Source organism: Parasteatoda tepidariorum, chromosome 12 (assembly GCF_982258835.1).
Source record: "Parasteatoda tepidariorum strain Cologne lab strain chromosome 12, Ptep-v5.0, whole genome shotgun sequence".
Taxonomy (NCBI): Eukaryota; Metazoa; Arthropoda; class Arachnida; order Araneae; family Theridiidae; genus Parasteatoda; species Parasteatoda tepidariorum.
Window position 1 is genome coordinate 18,685,521 of NC_141766.1, and position 23,378 is coordinate 18,708,898.

General features: G+C 27.9%; 1 protein-coding gene across 2 annotated transcripts in view; it reads right to left on the bottom strand.

The window, feature by feature from the left end:
• The window catches only part of LOC107446030 (protein DOP1A), a 91,077-nt gene that overhangs the window by 33,506 nt on the left and 34,193 nt on the right, over positions 1 to 23,378 (bottom strand). For both annotated transcript variants that reach the window (XM_043047375.3, XM_043047374.3), the window contains exons 12-18: positions 21,409 to 22,906; positions 17,781 to 17,982; positions 17,413 to 17,632; positions 13,557 to 13,803; positions 7,593 to 7,766; positions 3,951 to 4,076; positions 1,694 to 1,825 (exon numbers count right to left, since the gene is read on the bottom strand). In XM_043047375.3, the coding sequence (XP_042903309.2) occupies positions 1,694 to 1,825; positions 3,951 to 4,076; positions 7,593 to 7,766; positions 13,557 to 13,803; positions 17,413 to 17,632; positions 17,781 to 17,982; positions 21,409 to 22,906 (2,599 nt within the window). The remainder of the gene's footprint in view (positions 1 to 1,693; positions 1,826 to 3,950; positions 4,077 to 7,592; positions 7,767 to 13,556; positions 13,804 to 17,412; positions 17,633 to 17,780; positions 17,983 to 21,408; positions 22,907 to 23,378) is intronic.

The window sequence follows — 23,378 nt, forward strand, 5'->3', positions numbered from 1 at the left end:
GATTTATTTCTAATCCCTTTGTTTTATGTTAAGTAATTTATTCTGATTTGTAACAATTATTGCAGGCAATGACACTTTTAAAATAAGTAAAAAAATTTATTTTATGGATTTTGTGTGATATCTACTGTTATTTCCTCTATATCTAATAAAAATGATTACCTGATACTTCTGCTGTGTTTGTTACTTACTTAATTTATTTATGTAATTTTGTTGGTTTAGATTAATTTTGAAGTATTAAATAAATAATTTTGATTTATGTTTTCATTAAGTAGGGTTATAATCAGGGTTTGTTGATTTAAATCAATTGATTTTTCTAAGAAACTACTGATTATTCAATTCAAATCTACAAAGCATTTTAATACAAGATTGTTTAAAATTTTCATTGATATTCGAAGTGCTAAATTTATTGTTGTGTTAATTGCTGTTGATAAATTTAATTCGTAAACGTTCATCTGTATTAAAGTAATGAATTACAGCACTTCTAAACTGAGATTTTTAAAATCTCAAAATTCTTTTGTATTTTTTAAAATGCAAATTTAGAAGAAAGCAAAAATTTAATGCAGTTTTTACATATATTTATATGTGTATATTTATATGTGTAGCTATTGAATATGGATCATATCGCATCATGGTTAGGACGATTTTACCAAATCCTAATTTCAAAACATAATCTTCAAAACTGCAAATTTAAAATTACAATTTTTATATCTTGAAGTATTTACTATATTAAAAAGAAATTTTCCTCATATAGAATAAAAAAGCTGTGTAAAAGAAATGCAGATTGTCATTTTTATTGTGTATTTATTTATTCATAATTTTTTCTTTTGGAATTGATGGAGTAATTTTGGGCTGAAAGATTTGACAACCTGTGTTAAGGTAGCGCACAAGACAGCATATTTATATCATTGCTTTAAAAATTAAACAAAGAATGTGAAGCTAATATTATGATTTGTTCAGTTTAGCCAGTTTTTCAGTAGTGAATAATGATACTTTTCTATTACATTTCCAATAAATTTGAATCAAGCATTTGTTTTCATTATATATGTAACTATGAAACATTTTTTAGATGCAATGATATAGCTTCAAATTTATTGTTATTATTTACTTTTAAAAATATTTCAATTAAATTTATAAATTTTTTTACTTCATAATTATATAAATTTATTAAGTCCTTAAATGTCTAAGAAAGAAAAAAAGAAAAAAATGGGTGGTATTATTTTTGAAGAAAATTTTTTTATAACTGTGATCAAAAACATTTTAGATTTCTGCAAGCAACTCAATTGTAAGGCTAAAACTCTGAAAAACGACATTATGATTCTGATAAAATTATTGGCGCCATGTATTCCAAACTATAACTATTCTTTAATTTTAGGAGATATAAATCCAAATTTGCCAAAATATCACTATGTTGAGAAAATCAGCTCTATATAACTGCTTTTGTAATTTCATTAACAGTTTGCTTTTATGCAACCATCAAATAATACCATGATCTTTTAAGCATAAGGATTGTAAATTAATACATAAAAATTTAGTTATAATATCAGACTTATACAAAGATGTTATTTTTCTCTTTGAGTGAATGTTATATTAATTTACAAAAGTAAAACATTTTGTAAACATTTAGTATGACGCTAAAATCTATAAGAATTTTTATGGTTAATTTAATGAATATGAGGTGTAAAAAAGATCTTACTTTCTGTGATACTGAGGGCGGTTGCTTCAAAACATTTCTAACAGTTTGTACAATGGACTCTAGGGGTAAAACTTTGATAGCTGCAACAAGTTCCACAAGCAAAAGTTGATCACTGGACCAAGTAGGAATAACCTGAAAAATATTTTTCTGGTGAAGACAGGTTTTAATTTTTTTTTCCATTAAAAGTAACCAATCATACAAAGTGTAGTAAGATGTTTTGCCATTATAATAATTTTTCGTAATTTTCTTCATTAATCTCACTTTTCTTTTATTCTTTTTTGTCTTTATTGCATATATATATATAGGGGAGAGACGGGTAACCCCGCCCACTTAAGGAGTATTGCTTATATTTCTGTATAATATTGAGTAATAATCAATATTTTTGTATGTTTCTATTGTCTTACCATCTAATTAAATAATGCAAAGAGAATAAACCAAAAAAATAATAGTTTAACTTAAAAAAATAGAAATTCAAAAAAACACGTTTTTCAGCTCTTTTCAAAATGTGTCGGGTACAGAACAGGCCCAGGTACAAAAATTATGTTTTTTGACTGTTTTTTCAGGTGTAAATGAAAGTGACCAATGTATTGAAAATAGATAAACCTCATTTATCATTTTTATCGCAAAATTATTTTATTTATTACATATTTATATACTTTTAGTGAATTCTATCATTTAATAACAACAATATTTGTCGTTAAAAATGCATATAACATTCAAATTTGAAGCAATAAAATAATAATCTTTGCAACCGTACATTTATCGACAATATAAAATTGGGCGGAGATACCCGACATTCATGTGAGCGGGGCTACCCGAAATCCAATTTTTTTGTAAATTTGTAATTACTCGAACAATTTTTCACATATAAACTTACGACTACATACCTTAATGCTGCATGTATAGAAAAAATTATTTTTTTAGTATTAAAATGAAGTTTAATCGAAACATTCAACCAATTTTTCTTAATTTCATGACTACTGTATTCAACATATTTTCAAAACTATTGTTTACCATGTTAACAGCTGCATAAATACTTGAAACTTTGAAAATAATCTTTTTTTAATACAACAATTAATGTCCGTTGGCCCATTGACTTGAAAAAATATTCTATACATATGAAATTGACTGTGGGCGGGGGTACCTGCTGGGCCGGGCTACCTGATTCTCCTCCCCTATATATATATATATATATATATATATATATATATATATATATATATATATATATATATATATATATATATATATATATATATATATATATATATATATATATATATATATATATATATATATATATATATATATATATATAAATATATATATATATATATAAATATATATAAATATATATATATATATATAAATATATATATATATATATATATATATATATATATATATATATATATATATATATATATATATGCACCTGTTATGGACACTCCTACAAAATGGGCGCCACTTAATATCGACATATTTTTAATTCCCCGTGAATCTTAAGATTGTTTTTTAAAATAATTGTTTCCACAAACTGAATTCTCAAAGCAATATTAAAAAAACTAGAATCATCTACTGAGTAATTCTAAAAATGATTTTCCTTGATAACAGACTGGATAGTTTTCTTGGACAAAACAAAACAATTAATATGCATCAAGAAAATTTTTAAAAATTCAAAGATATCTTCTAGACTTGTTATAAAATGAATTTCTTGAAACATATAATTGTTCTGAAACTATTTTACATAATAGAAATTGGAAAAGTATAAAAAAAAAATTTTACTTAATTGTTTTGGATAGCTTATTTTTTAGGATAGTGCTTGGTTAAAAATTTATAGAAAATAAAGCATTTGATAAATTCTTATAATATTATACATAGTTACTCTTAATTGCATGTGTTTTTAGAAACCACAAACATCTAAATCAATAGGATATTACACTTCATAATGAAAAATATTCTTCTGTGAGACATCAAAAATGCTTCAAATTCGAAATCCAACCCACATGCTTTTTTAATTACAAAATTCATAACTTTTCCATTTTTTGAAAAATCTAGAGTGATAAATATTTATTTTAATACTTTACCTCTGCTAATCAAAATATTTTTGTAAATTTAATTCAAATTAGTGTTAATAATAATTTTTTTTGATTAATTTAATATTAAAAAAAAAAATTGGGGGGGGGGGAAGGATGTTCTTTTTAAATAAATTTCAAAAATTTTAAAGCTGAGAGATTAAAATTTCTTCTTCACTTACTTTTCTAATTTGAGTACCATTTTTGTTCTTATTTTCATGCCAGACAACTGCTATAGCTGCTATAAAATGAGGTCCGTGATTTAAAGAGATAGGGCTGAGAAAACTCAAAATATGTTGCTTTACAACCTGAAAATATTATAAATTAACACTAAATAAATCCATATAATATTTAAATGATGGGTTGTGATGCAGAGCTGTATAATATTTAAGTAAATGATGTGCACACAAAAAAAATTAAAACAACTTAAATATAACTTGAAAAGGGGAATGTTATCAACTTAAACATGTACTTTTCTGTTTGGTTACTCCTAATATTATATTAATTTTACCTACTGTACATGGCAATATATATTGGAACAGATAAAAAACAATGCTTTAAAATAATTTTCAAATGCTTAAAACTACAAAATATGCATTTAGGTATTTACTATTGTCAAAAAAAAATTATTAAAACATTAAGAAATAAATCCAACAAATTTATAAATTTTTGTTTATTTTAGAGATTGCAAGGTTAATGTGGTTTACATAATTGTGTTGTATAAATCTTCTATAGCGATTATGCTTATATTTTTCTCTAATAATTTATATTTCTTTAATTAGTAAGAAATAACTTAGTTCTTAATTCTTCTTTCTCTAAAAGTTTGCTAAACCTACTTACAATTTTCAGATAGTGAAGAAGACGCTTTAAATTTTTCTATTTTTAAAAGTTTATTTCAGTTTTCCTTACCTTACTTTATTATATTTCTTTTATTATTTTTTATGTTTTACTTGTTTTAAAATTCTCTAAAAGTGTACCACTATCCAATTTTGTATAGTACTATTTGTATACTACTATACTTTATTATTGTTCATGAGAGATTCTTCAATTCATCCATATTTCACATACATTAGGAAAAAAAACTTTTTGTAAAAAAGAAGAAAAAGAAGTTATTTAATCATGAACTCTCAATTTTCACTTTAACAAAATAATTTGATTAACATTATTTTTAATTTAATACAAATATGCATTGCTTTTTACCCTGAAACAAATTTTAATTAATTTTATAAAACAAAAATAATTAACTGAGAAAATAAAATAATTTTATAAATAACTAATTTTTTTGATATTAAAATAATATTTAAAATATCAACTAAAAATAAACTTTTATTTGAGCTTTTTCCTTAGTTTAGGTAGCCGTTCATAATATTTTTTTTTTTTTTCAAAAAATAAAAAAGACAAAATTCCTTATCATGCTTAATAAATTTTCTCCACAAAAATTACAGCTAAATACTACTAAATGGAAAGATTAAAAGTATTCTCTAGCCCTTATAATTATGTTCTACCCCTTATATTGTTGCATGAAGATAGAATTGAAAAATAATTGTAACACAAAATAATGAAAACACAATTTAATTAAAGAGGTTCTAATTCTTTAATTAAATTAAATAAAGATGACAACTAAGAGATTTGCACAGGGAGTTTTGTAACAGTTTTGCTACTCAATTTCAGTATTACAAAAAAAAGTGATTGCACATTATAACACTAAACCGGAATTTTTAAATAAAGTAGGATGCTCTGCTCACCAACCCCAGTAATTGATTCTCAATCATCATTGTTTATTTCTTCTTAAACTTTTACTTTACTTTCCACAAAAACACAGAACATTTTACTTTCAAAATATAAAAACATATTCTAAGTTGCATCACATGAGATTCCCAAAAAATTCATTACAAACGTTAAGAGAAAAACACAATTAGATCATTATTTTCCATACTCTGTAGTCTGAAATTTGTTGCAGCAAAAGTAAAGAAATTAAAATTTGAAATTAACAACATCCTATTTTATAAGACTTTTATATAATCCTTATATTTAAATGCACAACCATAAGTACATACTCCAAAAACAAGTAAGTCATATGTCATAATCTTTAAATTTCATAGAATCCTTCCATTAATACACTCTACCAAAAACTTTATATCATGGATAGTAAAGCTCTAGTTTATAATTTACTCATAGTACTTAGTCTAACTTACTCTAAATGGAAGCCATAGCCATTATCTAATAACATATTATAAGAAAACACCAAGAGAGTACCATGCATCAAATACCTAAATTTAAAAATTTACTACTTATGCTCACTCATTGTAGACATTCCATACAATGATTACCCATAGGCTGTCAAAACAGATTCCCCAAGACTCTGGTTAAACATAATTAACTTACTACATACTATACAAGAATTAGATAAATTTAGGTTATTAACTCACTGAATTTCATAATTAAACTTAACATGAATTAGAAAAAATTTATGTAACTAATTCATCACACCTTTATTTTATTTATCAGAGTCAAAGAGAATTTATTTAACTAATTCTATACATGTATAATTTTGCACATTAATTTAATATTACCAAGAAATTTTCACTTAAAACTTCAGCCTTACATAGATGGAGATTAAAATGAAAATTCTGATCATTAAATTATATTTCTAATTTCAACAAGCACTCACATAAAATTTAAATTTTCAACAAATCCTCAAGTTTAACATTTTATTTGATAGAATATGAAAACGTCCTCATTAAATTTAAAACTACCTGATTACTTTATCCAGTACCAAAAATTCAAATATTTACATTTAAATTAAATTACATTTAAATTAAATTTCAATCATACAAGGTATACTTTCAAAATTTTAAATTGAAATAGAATTACTATTATCACCTTTTAAACACTAGACATCATTAGTATCAATGTAAAGCACTAAAACATTTTGAAATTAAATTTTTTCAATTATTTGAAGAAAAAAAAGCTTTACTAAACTTGTTTTTCAAATAATAGAAAAGTCATCAAATTTAGAAAATATTTTCTGTTACATAATATTTGTACACTTGACTAACTGAAGTTACAAATTTTTAACACCAAATATTCCTACGGAAAATTACCACTTAAAGTTTTAGTTTAAGATTCAGTAATAACTTAAAAGTTTTGAAAGTTTAATGTTAATACCAAGAAATTGCAGAACCCCTCAAAGTCACAAACTAATCGTAATATTTCAAACTTTCAGTAATGATCTCAAAATTTTATAAACTTTAAATTTAGGAAGTTACATGATAATAATACATGATAATAATTAGATGCATAGAAAGTAGATGCAATAATGAATTTAGTTGCATCGTGTCTGCTCCTGTGTGGAAATTAAAGAATATCAGGGCAGCCAAGGTAACACACATCAAGGATCGATCATAGTGTATGTAACATAGTATTTGTATATAACATACATATAACACATACAGCATAACATAGTATATGTATTACAAGTTTAACAGTTACTCTCAAATTAACAATTGAATTGTAATTATTTTTTATTCCATCGAACTTTTAGTACATTATTTTACATGCTTTTGTAATTTCAAGTTTCCAAGTTTTATAGATTTTGAGCTGCAAAGCAAATAAATATTTAAAAAAAGTCACAAAATAGAACTTAAAATAACAATAACTTTCAAACATATTGAAATTTTAAAAAAAAAAACTCTTATGTTTAGTAAATGAACAAATGTGGCCCTTTCATTATGCCTAATTTCAATTTTTTAATGCAGAGAAATAATCAAAGCAAAATTGCTTTAAAAATTAAATTTGTTTTCAATTATTTTAAGAAATCTAACCTTTGGTGTGCCCATTATCCACCATTCCTTGTGAGAGTTTTGCTTATCAACTTCAGTAACAATGCGAAAAACTGATGCCATGCTAGAAATAACTCTTGGCAAATTGCTAAGAAGAACTCTTCGTGCAGAAAGAATAGGATCCAAGGCATTGCCAGATTCACAACCAGATATATCCTTTAAAAAATTAAAAGGAAAGAGATATAATATTTCTTAATATTTTTGATATTTTTTTAAATAAAATTATTTGATTTATATGAAAGAACAAGTATACAAAAACAGTTTATATTTTTTAAAACAAATGATTTTGTACAAAATAAATATACACAAATCATAGAATCTCAGTTTATATTTCAATTGAATTGAATGTAGGGTTTAATGTGATACGAGGTGCAAAACAGGATATGATGTGTCAAACACTTGGTTTAAATTTCAATTAGTTAACAAAAACTATTTTTACTATAATGCTATTAATAAAGAGACAATATGATAAAGTCTATTTTTCACTTAAATTTAAAATAATTAATGAAAATAACTACAGATGAAATATTTTGATTTGTGTTTTTGTTCACTTGAAAATATAGAAACATGCTTTTTGCACTCATTTCACCTAACATGACCTTTTATTTTATATTCTACTATAATAAATAAAGAAAAAAGAGTAAAAACAAAAAAATAAATATGAAAATATTAAATTAATATTTAATGATTCATTATAAATAAAATTATTTTAAAACCTATTTCAAAATTATTTACAAAATAAAACTATCCATTTTTATCAAGCTGTAATTTTCAAATTTCTCATTTTTCTAAATTTAAAAATGCTAGCAAAATGACATACAAGTATCACAGGGAGTGTTTGAAATTGTGCCCATTGGCTTTGATGCACCTATGCGATATAAATTGGCAAATATTTTTAAAGACATCTGGCATTTCACTGATCTTAGCGGCAGTGATGGAGATTCGTCACACCAAGTCCATTTTAGAATTTACAGCATGCTGTAGACCAGTGGTGCGCAAACTAGGGGTGGCGCCTTTGGCGACCCCCACAGGCGCGCACCCCTGTGGGGGTCGCCAAATTTTTATGAAATGAATTATCCCTGCATGTTGCATACCATACAGTGTAAATATAAAGAGTGAAGCGCCGTCACTCACTGTTTAATTGAAATTTCATGCTGTCCACTCTTTCTTTGACCGTAATGCGTAATGTATGTAAAATGTGAAGACGCAGGTTTTTCACTCCGGTAGATAGATCCCTCTTCGCAGTAATTCGTCAGTTTTACTGAAAAGCGCCTGTGTGACTAGACGTTAACCGCAGGGAAAGGGCAAAAATTCATTTCCGTGATCAGCCAATCAGATGGCGAGGTACGCAGTGTATCTGATAGTCAGAGTGAAGACGTGAAGTGTTCGTATGAAATTGTAGCATGTAGCAGTTGGACTGCAATTGTTTTAGTTTATCCTCGAGTTTCATCATGCGACGTTGTACATGTGGCATCAGCCAGATTAACTGTGACTGTGTATTAACTGTTTAGTTTTAGTTTCAGTTTGCATTTATGTTTAGTTTCAGCTTGTGTATCTCGTTAGGTTGTCATTAAATGCGTTTGCGAGATGCTAGATCTTGCTCATTTATTCAATAAGTATTGAAGTAATACTTAACCACACAGTGTAATTTTAATTTTTTATATTTTTATTGGGCTTTGCTACTCTTTGTTATTAGGTATGTACTATCATTAGAGAAAGATCTCTGTTAATTTTATTGAATTTCTCGAAAAAATATGATAAAATTTTATATATTACTTGTTTTAGATTAAATAATTTAACCCCTTTCTTCATAATGGATAAATGGGTAATATGTACACCAGGTACATGTTTAGCTAACAAACGAACAAATACTGATGAGGAGTCGCAAAATACTGAACTAAATGCCCGATCTAAAAAAATAAGAAAATACAATGAGGAATTTATTAAGTATGGTTTTACATTTTGTGTTGTTGATGACGAAGAACGTCCGATAAGTGTCATTTGCAACGAAAAATTAGCAAATGAGAGCATGAAACCAGCTAAATTAAAAAAGCACCTGGAAACTAAACATAAAGAACTTCGAAATAAACATGCCGATTTTTTTCAAAGACGAGCTGAAAATCTGAAAATTCAAAGTGCACATTTAAAGAAATTTACAACAATACCTCAGAAAGCATTACGAGCTTCTTTAGAAGTTTCTTATCTAATAGGAAAAACAATGAAACCCCATACAATTGGAGAATCCTTTATCCTTCCTGCAGCAACTAAGATGACATCATAAGCATGGCGATAAATATGGAAATGAACTAAAAACAATACCATTAGCAAGAGATACCGTGCCTCAGCGAATTTCCGAAATGTCACGAAATATCGAGTCAGAAGTCATAAAATGCATACAAAATTCATCTGTATTTGCTTTACAACTGGACGAGACTACCGATATTACTAATAGATGATAATAATGAAGATATAACAGAAACGTTTTTATGTTGCAAAAGTTTGGAAGGAAAAACAACTGGAGAAAAAATATTCGAAGTAATAAATGAATATTTTGAAACAAAGTCCACCTGCGCAAACTGTGTTGCGGTTTGTACTGATGGTGCTGCAGCATTAACAGGTTCGAATAAAGGGCTCAGAGGCTTAATTCAGTAGGTGGCGCCTCATATGGTATTTAATCACTGTATGATTCATCGGCAAGCTCTTGTTGCAAAAGATATGGATGAAGAGTTGCACAACGTATTACAAGATGCTGTTAGTTCAATTAACTACATTAAATGCAACAGCCGTCTCTTTTCAATACTTTGCAATGAGATGGGCTCAACGTATGAGAGATTACTGTTACACACTGAAGTCAGATGGCTTTCACGTGGGAAAATACTACGACGAATATTTGATTTGAGAAATGAAGTGTACATGTTTTTAATCGAAAAGAAACATAGATTGACAAGTTATTATATCAATGAAGTTTGGCTAGGGAAGCTGAGCTATTTAGTTGATATTTTCGAAAAACTTAACGACTTAAATTTGAGCTTGCAGGGTGAGAATTCAACTATCATAACTGCAGCCAGTAAAATTCAAGCATTTAAGAATAAGCTTAGTCTCTGGCAAACTGAACTGAATAAAAACAACACCGACATGTTCCCTTGCTTTAACGATTTTATCAAGGAAAATAATATAATTATATTTACATTTAAAAACATCATTTCCAGTCACATTGAAAAGTTAAAGAAAAAATTTTCGAGAAGATTCGAGGATTTTCCTGAAAACAATCTTGGTTGGATTCGTGCTCCATTTTCCTTTGACATATGCAGTTCAACTCTTCAAATTAGTGAGAAAGAGCAATTGATAGATCTAATTAGTGATTATACTCTTCGAAATCAGTTTAAGACTCAGCCTTGCCAAAAATTTTGGCTATCCGTGGAAAAACACTATCCCGTTTTATGCAAGAATGCCATCAGAGTGTTAATACAATTTGCATCAACGTATTTATGTGAAACTGGATTTAGCAAACTAGTTTCAATAAAAACTAAATACCGCTCGCGTTTAAACCCTGAAGATGATATGCGAATTGCAATTAGCAACATACATCCAAACATCGATGAGATAATTAGAAACTTGCAGCCACATACATCTCATTAAAGGGCAATTTGCTGATTTTTGTGTTATACAAAAAGTATTTTTTTAAAACTATAAATAAAATTAATATGAGTAAAGTATGATGATGTTTTTATTCGATGAAACAAAAGAAATGCGCGAAATATACATCATATTTGTGAACATTTATCTCTAGGGGTCGCCAAAAATTTTCTCTCTACAAAAGGGGTCGCAGTCGAAAAAAGTTTGCGCACCACTGCTGTAGACAATACTTTTCGTGGCACCTCTGAGAAAAAATCAAGAAGATATAAATCAGGTGATCTGTGAGGCCAAACAACGGGACCACCAGGCCCAACCTAACTGCTTCCAAATGTCCAGTCTAAATGGTTTCCTACACACCTTCCATAATGAGATCGCACCCTGTGGTGCTAAATCCACATTCCACACTGATCATGTGCGAACACATTGCTCAGCATTTCCGAAAATACTTTCTGAAGATAGACGAGATCCAGTGTGAGTATCCAATTGAGGTGGTAAAATGTATGGCCTGATTAAATTGTCCTCCATGATATCTGAACACAAATTAACAGTGAAGGGCTGTTGTGCAGCTCGTGTTTGAGTTCTTTGTAGGTTGTTTAGGGCCCACATGTGCACATTTATATTTTATTTCATAACCATTGTTAAACATCCAACCCAATTTTCGAGGTTAGGGCTGCCAATGTGCAATGCCGTAGTCTTGTAATTTTGAACCGAATCCAGAAGACAAGGGAACTCCAGAATCAAGTATTGGGAGAAATGTCCCCTTCATGGAAGACTTTTTGATGGAACAACCCCACTTTGCGTTAAATGGAGAGGAAAACCACGAACACCTCCCACCGTTAGTTTGACAAGGGGACTCTAACCCATGATCAATCTACCACTGAGGACATTTTACATCAGCACTGTGGTCGGTGCGAGCTGGGTGCAGAATTCGAATTGACCAGACACGTAGCAGGTGATTATCCGGCTGTAATAACTGAACTCTCTAAACATTAAAGGGACGTAGGGCTTCGATGGACAATTGATCAAGATGCTTCAGTACCAACTTCAAGTGTCAATACACTGCTGGTACCAGGATTTTGGTCCACAGCAAATAACAGACCCTCTTCGAATATGGGTGTTTATGTAGTTGGCACCTGCCCAATACCTTCAATCCTGGTAGTGAAGGATCCACGTTTTGCAAGATTCTGATGCATTGATGCGAACATTTGATGATTTGTCGGTGCCTTGTTGGATATCTTTCCCAATGAAACCAAACAACATGTCCATTTTCGTTGGCTAGACCATAGAGGAATTCATGTTGAACACAGGCAGTCGGCATCTGTAATGAAGCTATATATGTCGACTTTGAGAGTTCACATACAGCGCCACCAATTTATTACCGCCCATGCTTTCCCTTATAATTATGACTCCCAATGATGTTTTCTACCTCCTCTCCAAATTTGCACAAGACATTCTGGGACACCCTGTATGTATATAAATATAGATAGATATAAACTAAAAAAAATTAAATGAAAATATAAAAGTCAATCTTATTTGTACATAGTAGCTTTCTGAAATAAATATAGGAAAAATTAAATCTTAAAAAATTCTTACGTTAATTTTATTAAAGACATGCAGAATGAGGACAATGCATTTTTATGTGCTAACATGCTGAAAGATACCAATTATGTCACGATAATAATTTAAGATTAAATTGATGGTAAAGGAATTTAATGTTTTAAAAATAATGGAGTCGTGAATGAAAAAAAAACATATATTAGTTTGTTTTATGACACTATAAGAAGTCTGTAAAAAGTATTATAAAACTAATAGATATATTAGCATCATGATATAGATGTGTGGAAGTATGAAGAATTTTAAGATCCATTATAAGCTTAAAACTTGTGATTTTACTTAAAACATTTTTGAAGAATTTTAAAAAGAACCTCAAAATTACTTGTTAAACACCTCTTTCATCAATTTGCTCCTTCTATAAATATTAAAGGATATAACATTGACTACATTATTTAACTAAATGAACTTAAATTTTCAAATTTTAATAATAATTTAAAAGTAATAATTTGCTTACACTCTTATATAATAATTTATTTTTTTTTTTAAATTTCAGGTATATTTTATTTTTTATTTATTTATTAATTTATTTTTGCCAATTTCAAACAAAGAAAATCCAAAATAATTTAAGTATAAATATAGCTCAATACACATTAAGCTATCGAAAATTTGCTGCATTCTATTTTAATTGTGAATTTAAATTCTTAAATGTACAAAAGTGCAAAAACTCTGCAATTTAATAAGAATTTAAAGTCATACTTTTTGATTTGATGAAGTGGAAAATACATGGATGAGATTTGATATGATTTGTGAAGCACTAGTTCCAGGTGCATATGGTTGAGATGGAACAGGTGGTAATGGTGGTTGGTTCAAAGGAGATAAAAGAGGAGCAGGACACTCTAATAAGCAATAATGGCACAATGTTGTCAATCCTTCAATAAGAGTTATAAGATAATCAGGAGGCATCGATAGCTTTACTAAATTGTCTTTTTCTCCTTTTACAGAACTAAAAAAAAATTTTTAAGAATATATATACATAAAAAATCATGGGTAAAGGCAGAAAAAATTTAAAAAAAAGCAAAACAGCAATGTGTTATGTTTTTATAAAAACATAGAGAATTAAAAATATTTAATTCAACATCAAATCTAGAACCAAATATATTTCCTTAAACTTTTACAACATCTATAAATAAAATGCATCATGGCATAAAATAAACAAATATTAAAGCATTTTTTGGATACAGGTGATATAGACAAAAAAAATAAGTATTTGTAAATTTACAAAACATTTATTTCTCTCTGCAAATTAAATTAATATGCAGATAAAAAGTTGGTAAGATTTTAATTTGATTGCTGATGCTTAAAATATCAAGAGACATTAAGATGGTCTTGACGATTATGACGCAATGGATGCAGTACTTTTCTTATATAAGTCATGGGTTGTCCTCAACATCAGTTTTGTCTTGTTCTGGATCCTCGCGGTGCATCTGCCACGGCCACTTCTAGACTTTATATTAGACTGTCCTCAAGACATTTGAAATCTCTTGACACAATTTAAATATACTAGTAAAATTACTATTTAAAGTGAAGAGTTTTAATATAATTAGAGATCATAATTGTTCATACACCAACTTTTTAAGTTTTTCAAAATTTAGCTGTGATATTTTGCGGAATAAAATATACTAAGAAAACAATAGTTGAACAGGTAAATTTGTAATAAAAACAAATAGCAAAAATTTTACTTCCAGCTTCCCTTACAGTAAATATGTGATTCTTACTTTGAACTTGAAGTAATCTTGCACAGTAAAATAAATTCAAATTTTATGAATTTAAATATATAAACAAGTTTTTCAATTTTTTTTAGAAAAATTATTTCTATTGTACAATAGTGCTAAAAAGTGAATACATATACTATGCATGTTTTTTTCCTACATATTTCCTTAAATTCGTAATTTATTATTAAAATATGAACACATCAATTGAATTTTGTTCATTTGGAAGGCCACCATTGAGTTATAGAAAGTAAATATAGAATTGCTTTTATAGTTTATAAACATTTAGATTGGAATTCAGCATATCCCTGATAAAACATATACTTTTATTTGGAATATTATGCAAAATTCACTAAGAATTACTAAGAAAGTATTTAGTTATTTAACTGAGTTAAATATCTAATAATTTAATCTTGCTTTGTATTTAGCACAAAATGACATTAAAAGAAAAATGAGTATGAAAAAGAACAATATGTTTGCACTTAGCATTGAGGTGAAACATTAACTGCTTTTGAAGGTTAATAATGCCAGCATACAATAGTTTCAAGTTTGAATTTATTTATTATTATTTTTAACTTAAGAATGTTTTTTTATTCATTTTTATCAAATTTAATTGCGAGCAAAATTTAACTTATTGAGTAACTTCGATATGTTATTTCGTATTGCTCCAAACATTGCGTTAAGCTGTTACTTTAAATATTGTAGGAAGCTGTAACTTCCAGGTTGGCATCCATCTATAATATGATGACAATGCACATGAGATGGAGATAATATATAGATATTTTTTCCCATTGTCTTAATAACTGCCAAAAATTGTCTTTGGTACTTATATGCTTATCATTGGTAAATATCTTAAGTGAGCGCTGCTGTTACAATGTTTTTTTTTCCCCTTAATTTTCATGGTTTACTATAAAATTTGATGCTTTAGTAAATTATATTACATGTGTGTTATTAATTATAGATATTATTGGATAAAATACAAATAATTTGTGTTCTCTCAAGCTAAAGGTTTTTTTTATCTGAATAGTATCAATGCAATTGACAGTAACAGATCATTTTTTAAATACTTCCCCTTTCAAATGCTAATGTATTTCATCTGTTTGATTAGGAAAATATATAATATAATTTTCATGCATTATCTCTCATAAGCAAAATACGTTCAGTAAAATTAAATGAAAACATTATTTCAAACATAATTAAATTATACGACTTACTAGTGATCCCTAACAAATATCTGACATCAATAAAATTTTCTTCAACTATTACCAAAGGCAAATTTTTTCATAATTTTAGAGGCCTTGATAAAAACTTGTGTTTTGCATTAACTTATAAGCATTTGCCTACTTGTGCAAAATTTAGCTACTTGACTTATAAAAAAAAATTTATTTGAAAAAGAAAAAATATGTTTTAATTGAGAATTGTGGCTACTATTTAAAGAAATTTTCTTCTATTTTTTTTCTAACAAGGGGCACTTTTAAAAACTGATTTAGTACCTAGGTTTAATCCAAACAAATAGAACATGAACATTAAAGCACGCATAAAATATTTTTGGCGTTTTTCTTCCCACACAGTACTTTTCTCCCTAGCTTCAGTTACAAATTCTTGCTTTTTCAGAATTCTTTTTCTTTTAAAGAAGAAATATTTTTAGGTACTATAAAAATAAAGTTATGAAATTAAATTTCAATGAAAAGCAAAAAAAAAAAGTGGAAAAAATTATTGTAGTGATTTGGTTTCATTTTAATTAATGTTTTTATTATCACAATAATTGCTAAAAGAAATGGCAAATTAAAATTATAACAGGGCTGCTTGTATCCTGGAATAGAGAAAAAACTATAAGCAAAGCCATATCATAGCTGCCTTATTTTCAGGAATGAGAAAAAAATATCCTTGACTACCAAGACTAATTAAAAGTTATCATATATATATAGGACAGATTCATATACAGAAGAAAGTAAAAAATGGTGATAGTTTATAATAGGAAAAGCTTTATTAATCCCTTTTAAAAAATGGGGGCTGTAAAAGTTTTCAAATGTAAGTATATATGTAATAACTGAGAAAAACTTTTGAATGAAGGATATTTTATTTCTTTTGAAAACTAGCTAGAAGGGGTTTTATTACCAGTTTTCTCTTTTTTCTGGTGTACAAATAGGTCTGAAAATTTATCAAACACTATTTTTTTTCTTCCAGATAACGCAACCGTGATGATGACCAACATTCTACAGCATTTGTTTCTCGAATATCGTGTTGACAATGTTGATCGACAATTCCACAACGTTTGTAAATGCTGAGAGATATAGATCAACATTCCAAAGCGTTTTTTAAAATATCGAGAAATATCTCTTCAGGTTTTATATTGCGCAATATTTCGCTTACAATATTGTACAACGTTTGAAGCTGTGTTTTTAGGATATCGTTTTTCAGATATGTGCTACTTTGGTCATATCCAAAATCATATGCATTGTAAGTTTAAACAAAAAAACTATATTTAAACTTAATGCTACCAATTTTAACTATTTTATTATCCGAATGTTTTAACTCATAGACTTTTGCTTGATTAAGATTGTCATTGCCTGTAAATCTTACCAAATTTTAGAGCGACTATTACTTACAAAACAACTTTTCCTATATATTTTGAAAAGTATAAAGGATGAGTAGATAAAAGCATAATAAACTTAATTATCATATCTTTCAAATCAAATAGAGATAGTAAATTTAAGGATTAAACACCCTTGAGCAAAAATTACTCAAATTCAAACAATACTTAATAATGTAAAAATTTCATAATAAAATGGATTGTTTTACTCATATGATTGGTTATGTATGCACAAATATTAGTTACTTACTTATTTGTAGAAGGGTTCCAATAAAGTTTCATAATATTTTCTAAATTTGTGCAAAGCTGGTTGACAACAGTCATGATCAGTCTAGGTAGCCATCTCCCAAGAAATGGTAAGGCAGATGTAACTAAAGACAACCAATGTATATGCAAATGAGCATGATGATCTTGGCGCAAAGCAGTTAAAACAGCACTTAGAAACATAGACTGACATGGAACTGGAACACCTTTAAAAAAAATTGTAATTTTAAATAAATTATAATGATGAAATAAATTGAGGTCCTACAGGGTTAAGATTAAAAAAAAAAAAAAATAAAAAAAAAAAAAAAAAAAAAAAAAAAAAAAAAAGAATGGCAACTTAAACATCATTGTTACCAGGCTGAAATTTGGAAGAAGATGTTGAAGGCTGTGTTGTGCTAGGCTTTGCAACTGATGTATAGCCTGTACTTGTTTTCTTTTCAGTATTATCACCATTTTTTGTTCCAGAGCCATTTATCACATCCCTATCTGCGCCATTTTGAGATAAAACTGTATCCTCTAGTACAACCAATGTAGCAATTAATCTCAAAAGGTGAACCTAAAAAATTAAACTGCTTTAGCATTGAAAATGCTTTAAACCATCATGAATTCTGAAAATTATGAACACTGAAAAACTAAAACTAAACACACTATTTAAAGATAAACACCAAACATAAGATATTTTTCGAATTCTTAGACTGCCTTCAACACATATAAGTCATTGTAATCTACCTCAAGCCGAAAATTCACTTCACCTAACTCTGACAGCAATTTACATCCTAAATAGCTCTTTTTAATTTCTATAAATAGTAATAGTTTAAAGTATAGTTTATAAAGTATAGTTTAGTTTATAGTTAATAGTTTATAGTTATAGTATAGTTTATAGTTATAGTATAGTTTATAGTATAGTTTATAGTTATAGTATAGTTTATAGTTATAGTATAGTTTATAGTTATAGTATAAGTAAACAATCAAAACAAGGAAAATGGCAAGAGTTTTAGACCCTTGCCAATGTCACCTGAATTCAGATCGGGCAACTACTATGTGCATTATTTGTGATGCCCGAACTGACTTCGGGCAGGAGAAAAATTAACATTTATATTTTTTGAAGCCCAAGCTGAGTTTGTTTCTATCTCAGGATACTTAATTCACTATTTTCCGAATAGATAGCATCAGTGGTCCCAGTTTTTCACCGAATACGACTTCAGTCGAGGGAGAGAAATGTGTGTGGGGGTTTTGGGATATGCCATACAGCAAAAGATTTGTAAAATTTATGTATTAAAAAACCTATTGCTGTGTTTTTATATTATATTATACTAGTAGTATTATACTAAGTTTCAAAATTTTGTTTCATTTGCTCTAATTGAATAAAAATTTCCATTTTTGGTCCATTTTTCTGAAATATATGTCACTGTTAAGGGCAACTTTGAAAAATGTTTGATAATGAGTGAAGTCCTTATTGTATGATTGTATAGTTAAGGTTGATATTAAATTTCCTTACAATCTTTTACAATTAACTCTATCAAAACAACCATTCCAACAATATATAAAACATGAATTTTAAGTAAAGTCGACTTGAATAAAGATATCATTTAACTACCATTCAAATCTGATTGAAAAGGAAGCACTCATTTAAGCTCTAGTGAGAAAATCAATGTCTAAAAAATGTATTTAGTAGTTTACTAGAAGAAAAGTTTTTTACTCTGTATATTTCTAAAATGACCCCCAAAACTTTTGAAAGAAAAAGATTGCAGTTAAAGAACATTACCAGTAAAATTAATGCAACATCCAAAAATTAGCTGCTGAGTATATAAAAATGTAAAAGACTTTATTACAAACATTGCTAATAATTTCAAAAAGATTGAAGATGCAATGTGAAAACAGTTTTAATGAAAAACACTAAAAAAAATGCCTTCTCTGAGAAGGAAACAGTTTTTCAAATTGATTAAAGTGCCTAAGGCTCATTGCACCAAATTCAAAATAAAAAATTACAATTTTAAAGTTTATGATGCAGGCAATGAATATTTTAAAGTTATTTTAAAGTTAAAATCAAAGTAATAAAATTCAATAACACACATGTTTTTAATTAATTGTTCTTATGCTCAGTTTAGTATTTTAGTTTTAAGAATTTACAAGAACAGATTCTGAATAAACTAGAGTTCCCTTCCCTAAAGTGCATCCCCTTCTTAAATATTTTTTATTTTTTTAATTTTTTTTTCCTTCTGAGGTATTTACTCTTCTTGAAGTTTTGCATGATTAAATATGATTAGGTGTATTGATAATATTTTACACACTCAATGCCTTAAAGCTGAAAAAATACTTTGCTTCAAATGAAAACAAACAATGTAACCCATCCCCAAAAAAATTAAAACTAATGTTTCAGTTCAACAAATGCACTGGTTTTAAATGAATGTGCTTCTCTTATTATGTAAATTTTGAGTTGCTTAGATATAATGAACATGGCTGGAAAGAATAATCTCTACTAAAAACAAAAAAATATCCCTCATCCAAGAGGGATTTTGAAATCTAACTCGTCACCCAAAAAACTTCTGTACCCTCAAACTAAACCACAAGTTGTAAATGTGCTTCCCTTATTTGTAGTTTTTTGTGAGTGTAAAGTAAAGTATTGATATTATATATTTTGGCGGGGAAAATATTCCCCACTAAAAATATTTAAAAAATATCCCCCCTCCTAAATATTTAAAATTACCCCCTAAAAATCAAAAGTATTTCTTAAATATATGATTTAAAATTTCAAAACTACAAAATTGTATATTTTAAAAAAAGTATTTCCTCTAAAAAATGGCAATGGTGACTTGCTCCCTTTGGTACTCCCTGTGGGCATAACTGATTAATAGAACAAAATTTTCACTCAGCAGCTCACCATCAGTGATCAAATATTTAGGGGTAGCGAATAAGTAATGAGAAAGTTTGACAAAATGACTAAGTCTGAGAATAATAAAGTTTGACACTAGGGCTGCAATTGACAAAGGGTATTTTAGTGTCGAAAAACAGGGTTATACAAACATGAAGTGTTAAAAGTATTCAAGTATTTCTAATATATTTTACTCATATTTTTCATACTTTAAACACTTAATGATATGAGGATGATGTTGGAATCATTAAAACCTTATGGCAACCTTAATTTTAAAATATTATTATTAATTTGTAATTAATGTTTTTCCCTTTTTCAGTAACATTTTACATCAACGTCTGTTAAAAGTTTAAAAATTGTTCATATTTTTTGTAAAAATGGTCATGAGCAAAATTTTAGCCTGGCTAGTATCTTTAAAATGAAATTTCAGGCCTTGTCTTAGTGTTTTTATTATGATTCTGAATAACCGATAAAATTAGAGTATGCTTAAAACATAGATATGATAGCTCAGGAGCTTAGTTTAAACTTATTTTTAACATAAGTATTTTTAAACATTAATTTTTATTTGCACAAAAACTAATGGCAACTCATTATTTCATTTTTTGAAAGGATAGCCTAATACTTATTTCATATACTGTAAAAAAATTTGAAGTACAGGGACAATTATTTTTGAGTAAGGACACATGTATTCAAAAAGTTGTAACAGAAATATAAGAATTTTTTAACTAACAAGATTCGCTGATACACAACTGAATTTATTAAGATAATGTAGCAATGACTTTAATTTATATGTATTTTAAAAACAATAATAATAGTAATAATAATAATAAATGCAAGAAAAAAATATATGCTCAAAACAATCAGTTTACAGGCTGCTAACATGTTATGCTTTTTAAAATAATTTTTTGATCATATTTAAAACATTTTAATTTAGCAATATAGTAAATATTTTCAATTAAGATAATTGTTCAGGTTAAAAAATCTATTTTTAAAAAATTTAGATACTATCACAAAGTTAGCATTAAGACATGAAAATGCTGTCTACCTCAGCAGTATTTACTTCTAGGTAAAAATGCTATTATCTGAAAACAAAATATTAAAATTATTAACCTGATATGTGTCTTGAAAGTCATCAGCAGATTGATTATGATTACAAAAGGTTGAAGTCTTCTCATTAAAGTCAACAATTGTTTCAGTAAAAGCCATACATTTTTCATCAAGAATTTTATAGCGTGAGTCATAGACACTAGCAGCAAGACAGTGTAAAAGAGTCTTTTGAACTTTACTTCGGTGTAAAAGATCACTCAAGTAATTGGCAAAGCATTTTCCACTATCTTTAACAATTCCAACTAATTCCGAAAACACAAGAGTAAGAACTTCCATGCACAAAAGACGAACATTTCTGTTACCTGTTACTTCATCGTCTGTTAACTTAACTTGACATAAATTAGGATAATGACTTCGTATATGATATAAGCAGGCTGCTACAATGACTTCTACATATGTATTGCTTCGAAACATTGTAGTAGCTTCAGCTGTTAATTCCCCGTGAAAATTATTCCCAAAAACAGATTTGCGATGTCGAGCTAAAAGAATTTGTAATTGTTGGCCCCTTAAGCTCAATGAATTACTAATATTTGTGGTAGCCATACTGCATAAAGCAATGCGTGGATTGGTCAAAATTATAGCTTTTAATGAGTAAAGAGCATAAAGAGTTTTTTGGGAATCATATACTTGACAATATAGTAAAATGTAAGTATGCAATGGGTGAACTGTTAATTGAGACATGCTATTAAGTTCACAGTTCTTTTTAAAAGTTCCATTTATGTCACCACTATCAGTAAATTCATCATTAAAATTATAATCACCAGAAGATATAAATTCTTTGTCACTATCACTATTTTCAATCTGTGAAATGATTTCCTCCAAAACTGAAGAAACAATCCCCTCAATATCTATTTCATTATCAAGGGTTTGGTTACTTTCATCAACATCTTCATCAAAAGAACTTTTTTGTACATTTTCAATATATTTAAGCTGCGTTAAATCAGTTGCAGAAACAATTGAATATTCTAAATTAGTATCACTTGCAAGCGAAGATAATGAACCAAATGGATTCACAAAAACTGAAATGGGCATTTTTAAATCCCGTTCATGACTGGAAGGCAACTCAAAATCTTGCATCATAGAATTATGAGTAACAAATGACGAGCCCTTTCCAGAATCAAGATTAACTAATGATGTTAAGGCTAATATCTTTTTCTCGGGAGTAGGTATTTGAGAGGAGGGTCGACTATCATCACTAATATGATAAATAACATGACCAGAAGTACTACTAATTGCATATACTTTAGCTTCATCATCATCATGGTGGGCACCTGTGGTTGATGATGCATAACCATCATCAACTACTAATTTTGGTGGACAATGTACACTGACATGTTGTACAGATATTCGAGCAGAGTCTGGATGAAGTAATATCAGTATGATAGGCTCAAGAAACCTGGCAACATCTCCACGTTGCAAAGAATGATTAAGCCAAGCTTGAGATATAGCCTTTTGGGGTCCAGTTTCTTTACACAGGCTGTCTAACATCAGAAACAAACATCTAAAAAAATTAGTGATCCCTATTAGTCAAATTTTAAGCATGCATTGTTAAGAAACAATAAAATAATTATGCAATAAAACGTAAATTTCAAACAAAATAAACCGTAAAACTACCAACTATTCTATAAAAAAATCATGTCATCTACAGAAATTTCTTTTATCCCAGTTCTGAAATATGGCTCAATATTTTGCAGAAAAAAATTAGGATCTCAATAAAAATTGTGAAAAGCTTTTTTTCTCTCTCAAACAAGAGGTCACTTTATAAAAATAAAATTCCAGGCTACTCAATAAAATAAAAATTAGAAAAGGAGAACTCCATTCTTTGTTTTCTTTAAACTATAATAATAAACATTAGGCAAAAATAGCCAACTACATTACAACCATAGTATTCGGTAGATTAAATCCATATAAAAATTTTATCAAAAATATTTTTTGCCTCAGAAATTTTACAGACAAAGTTAACTTACAAAATA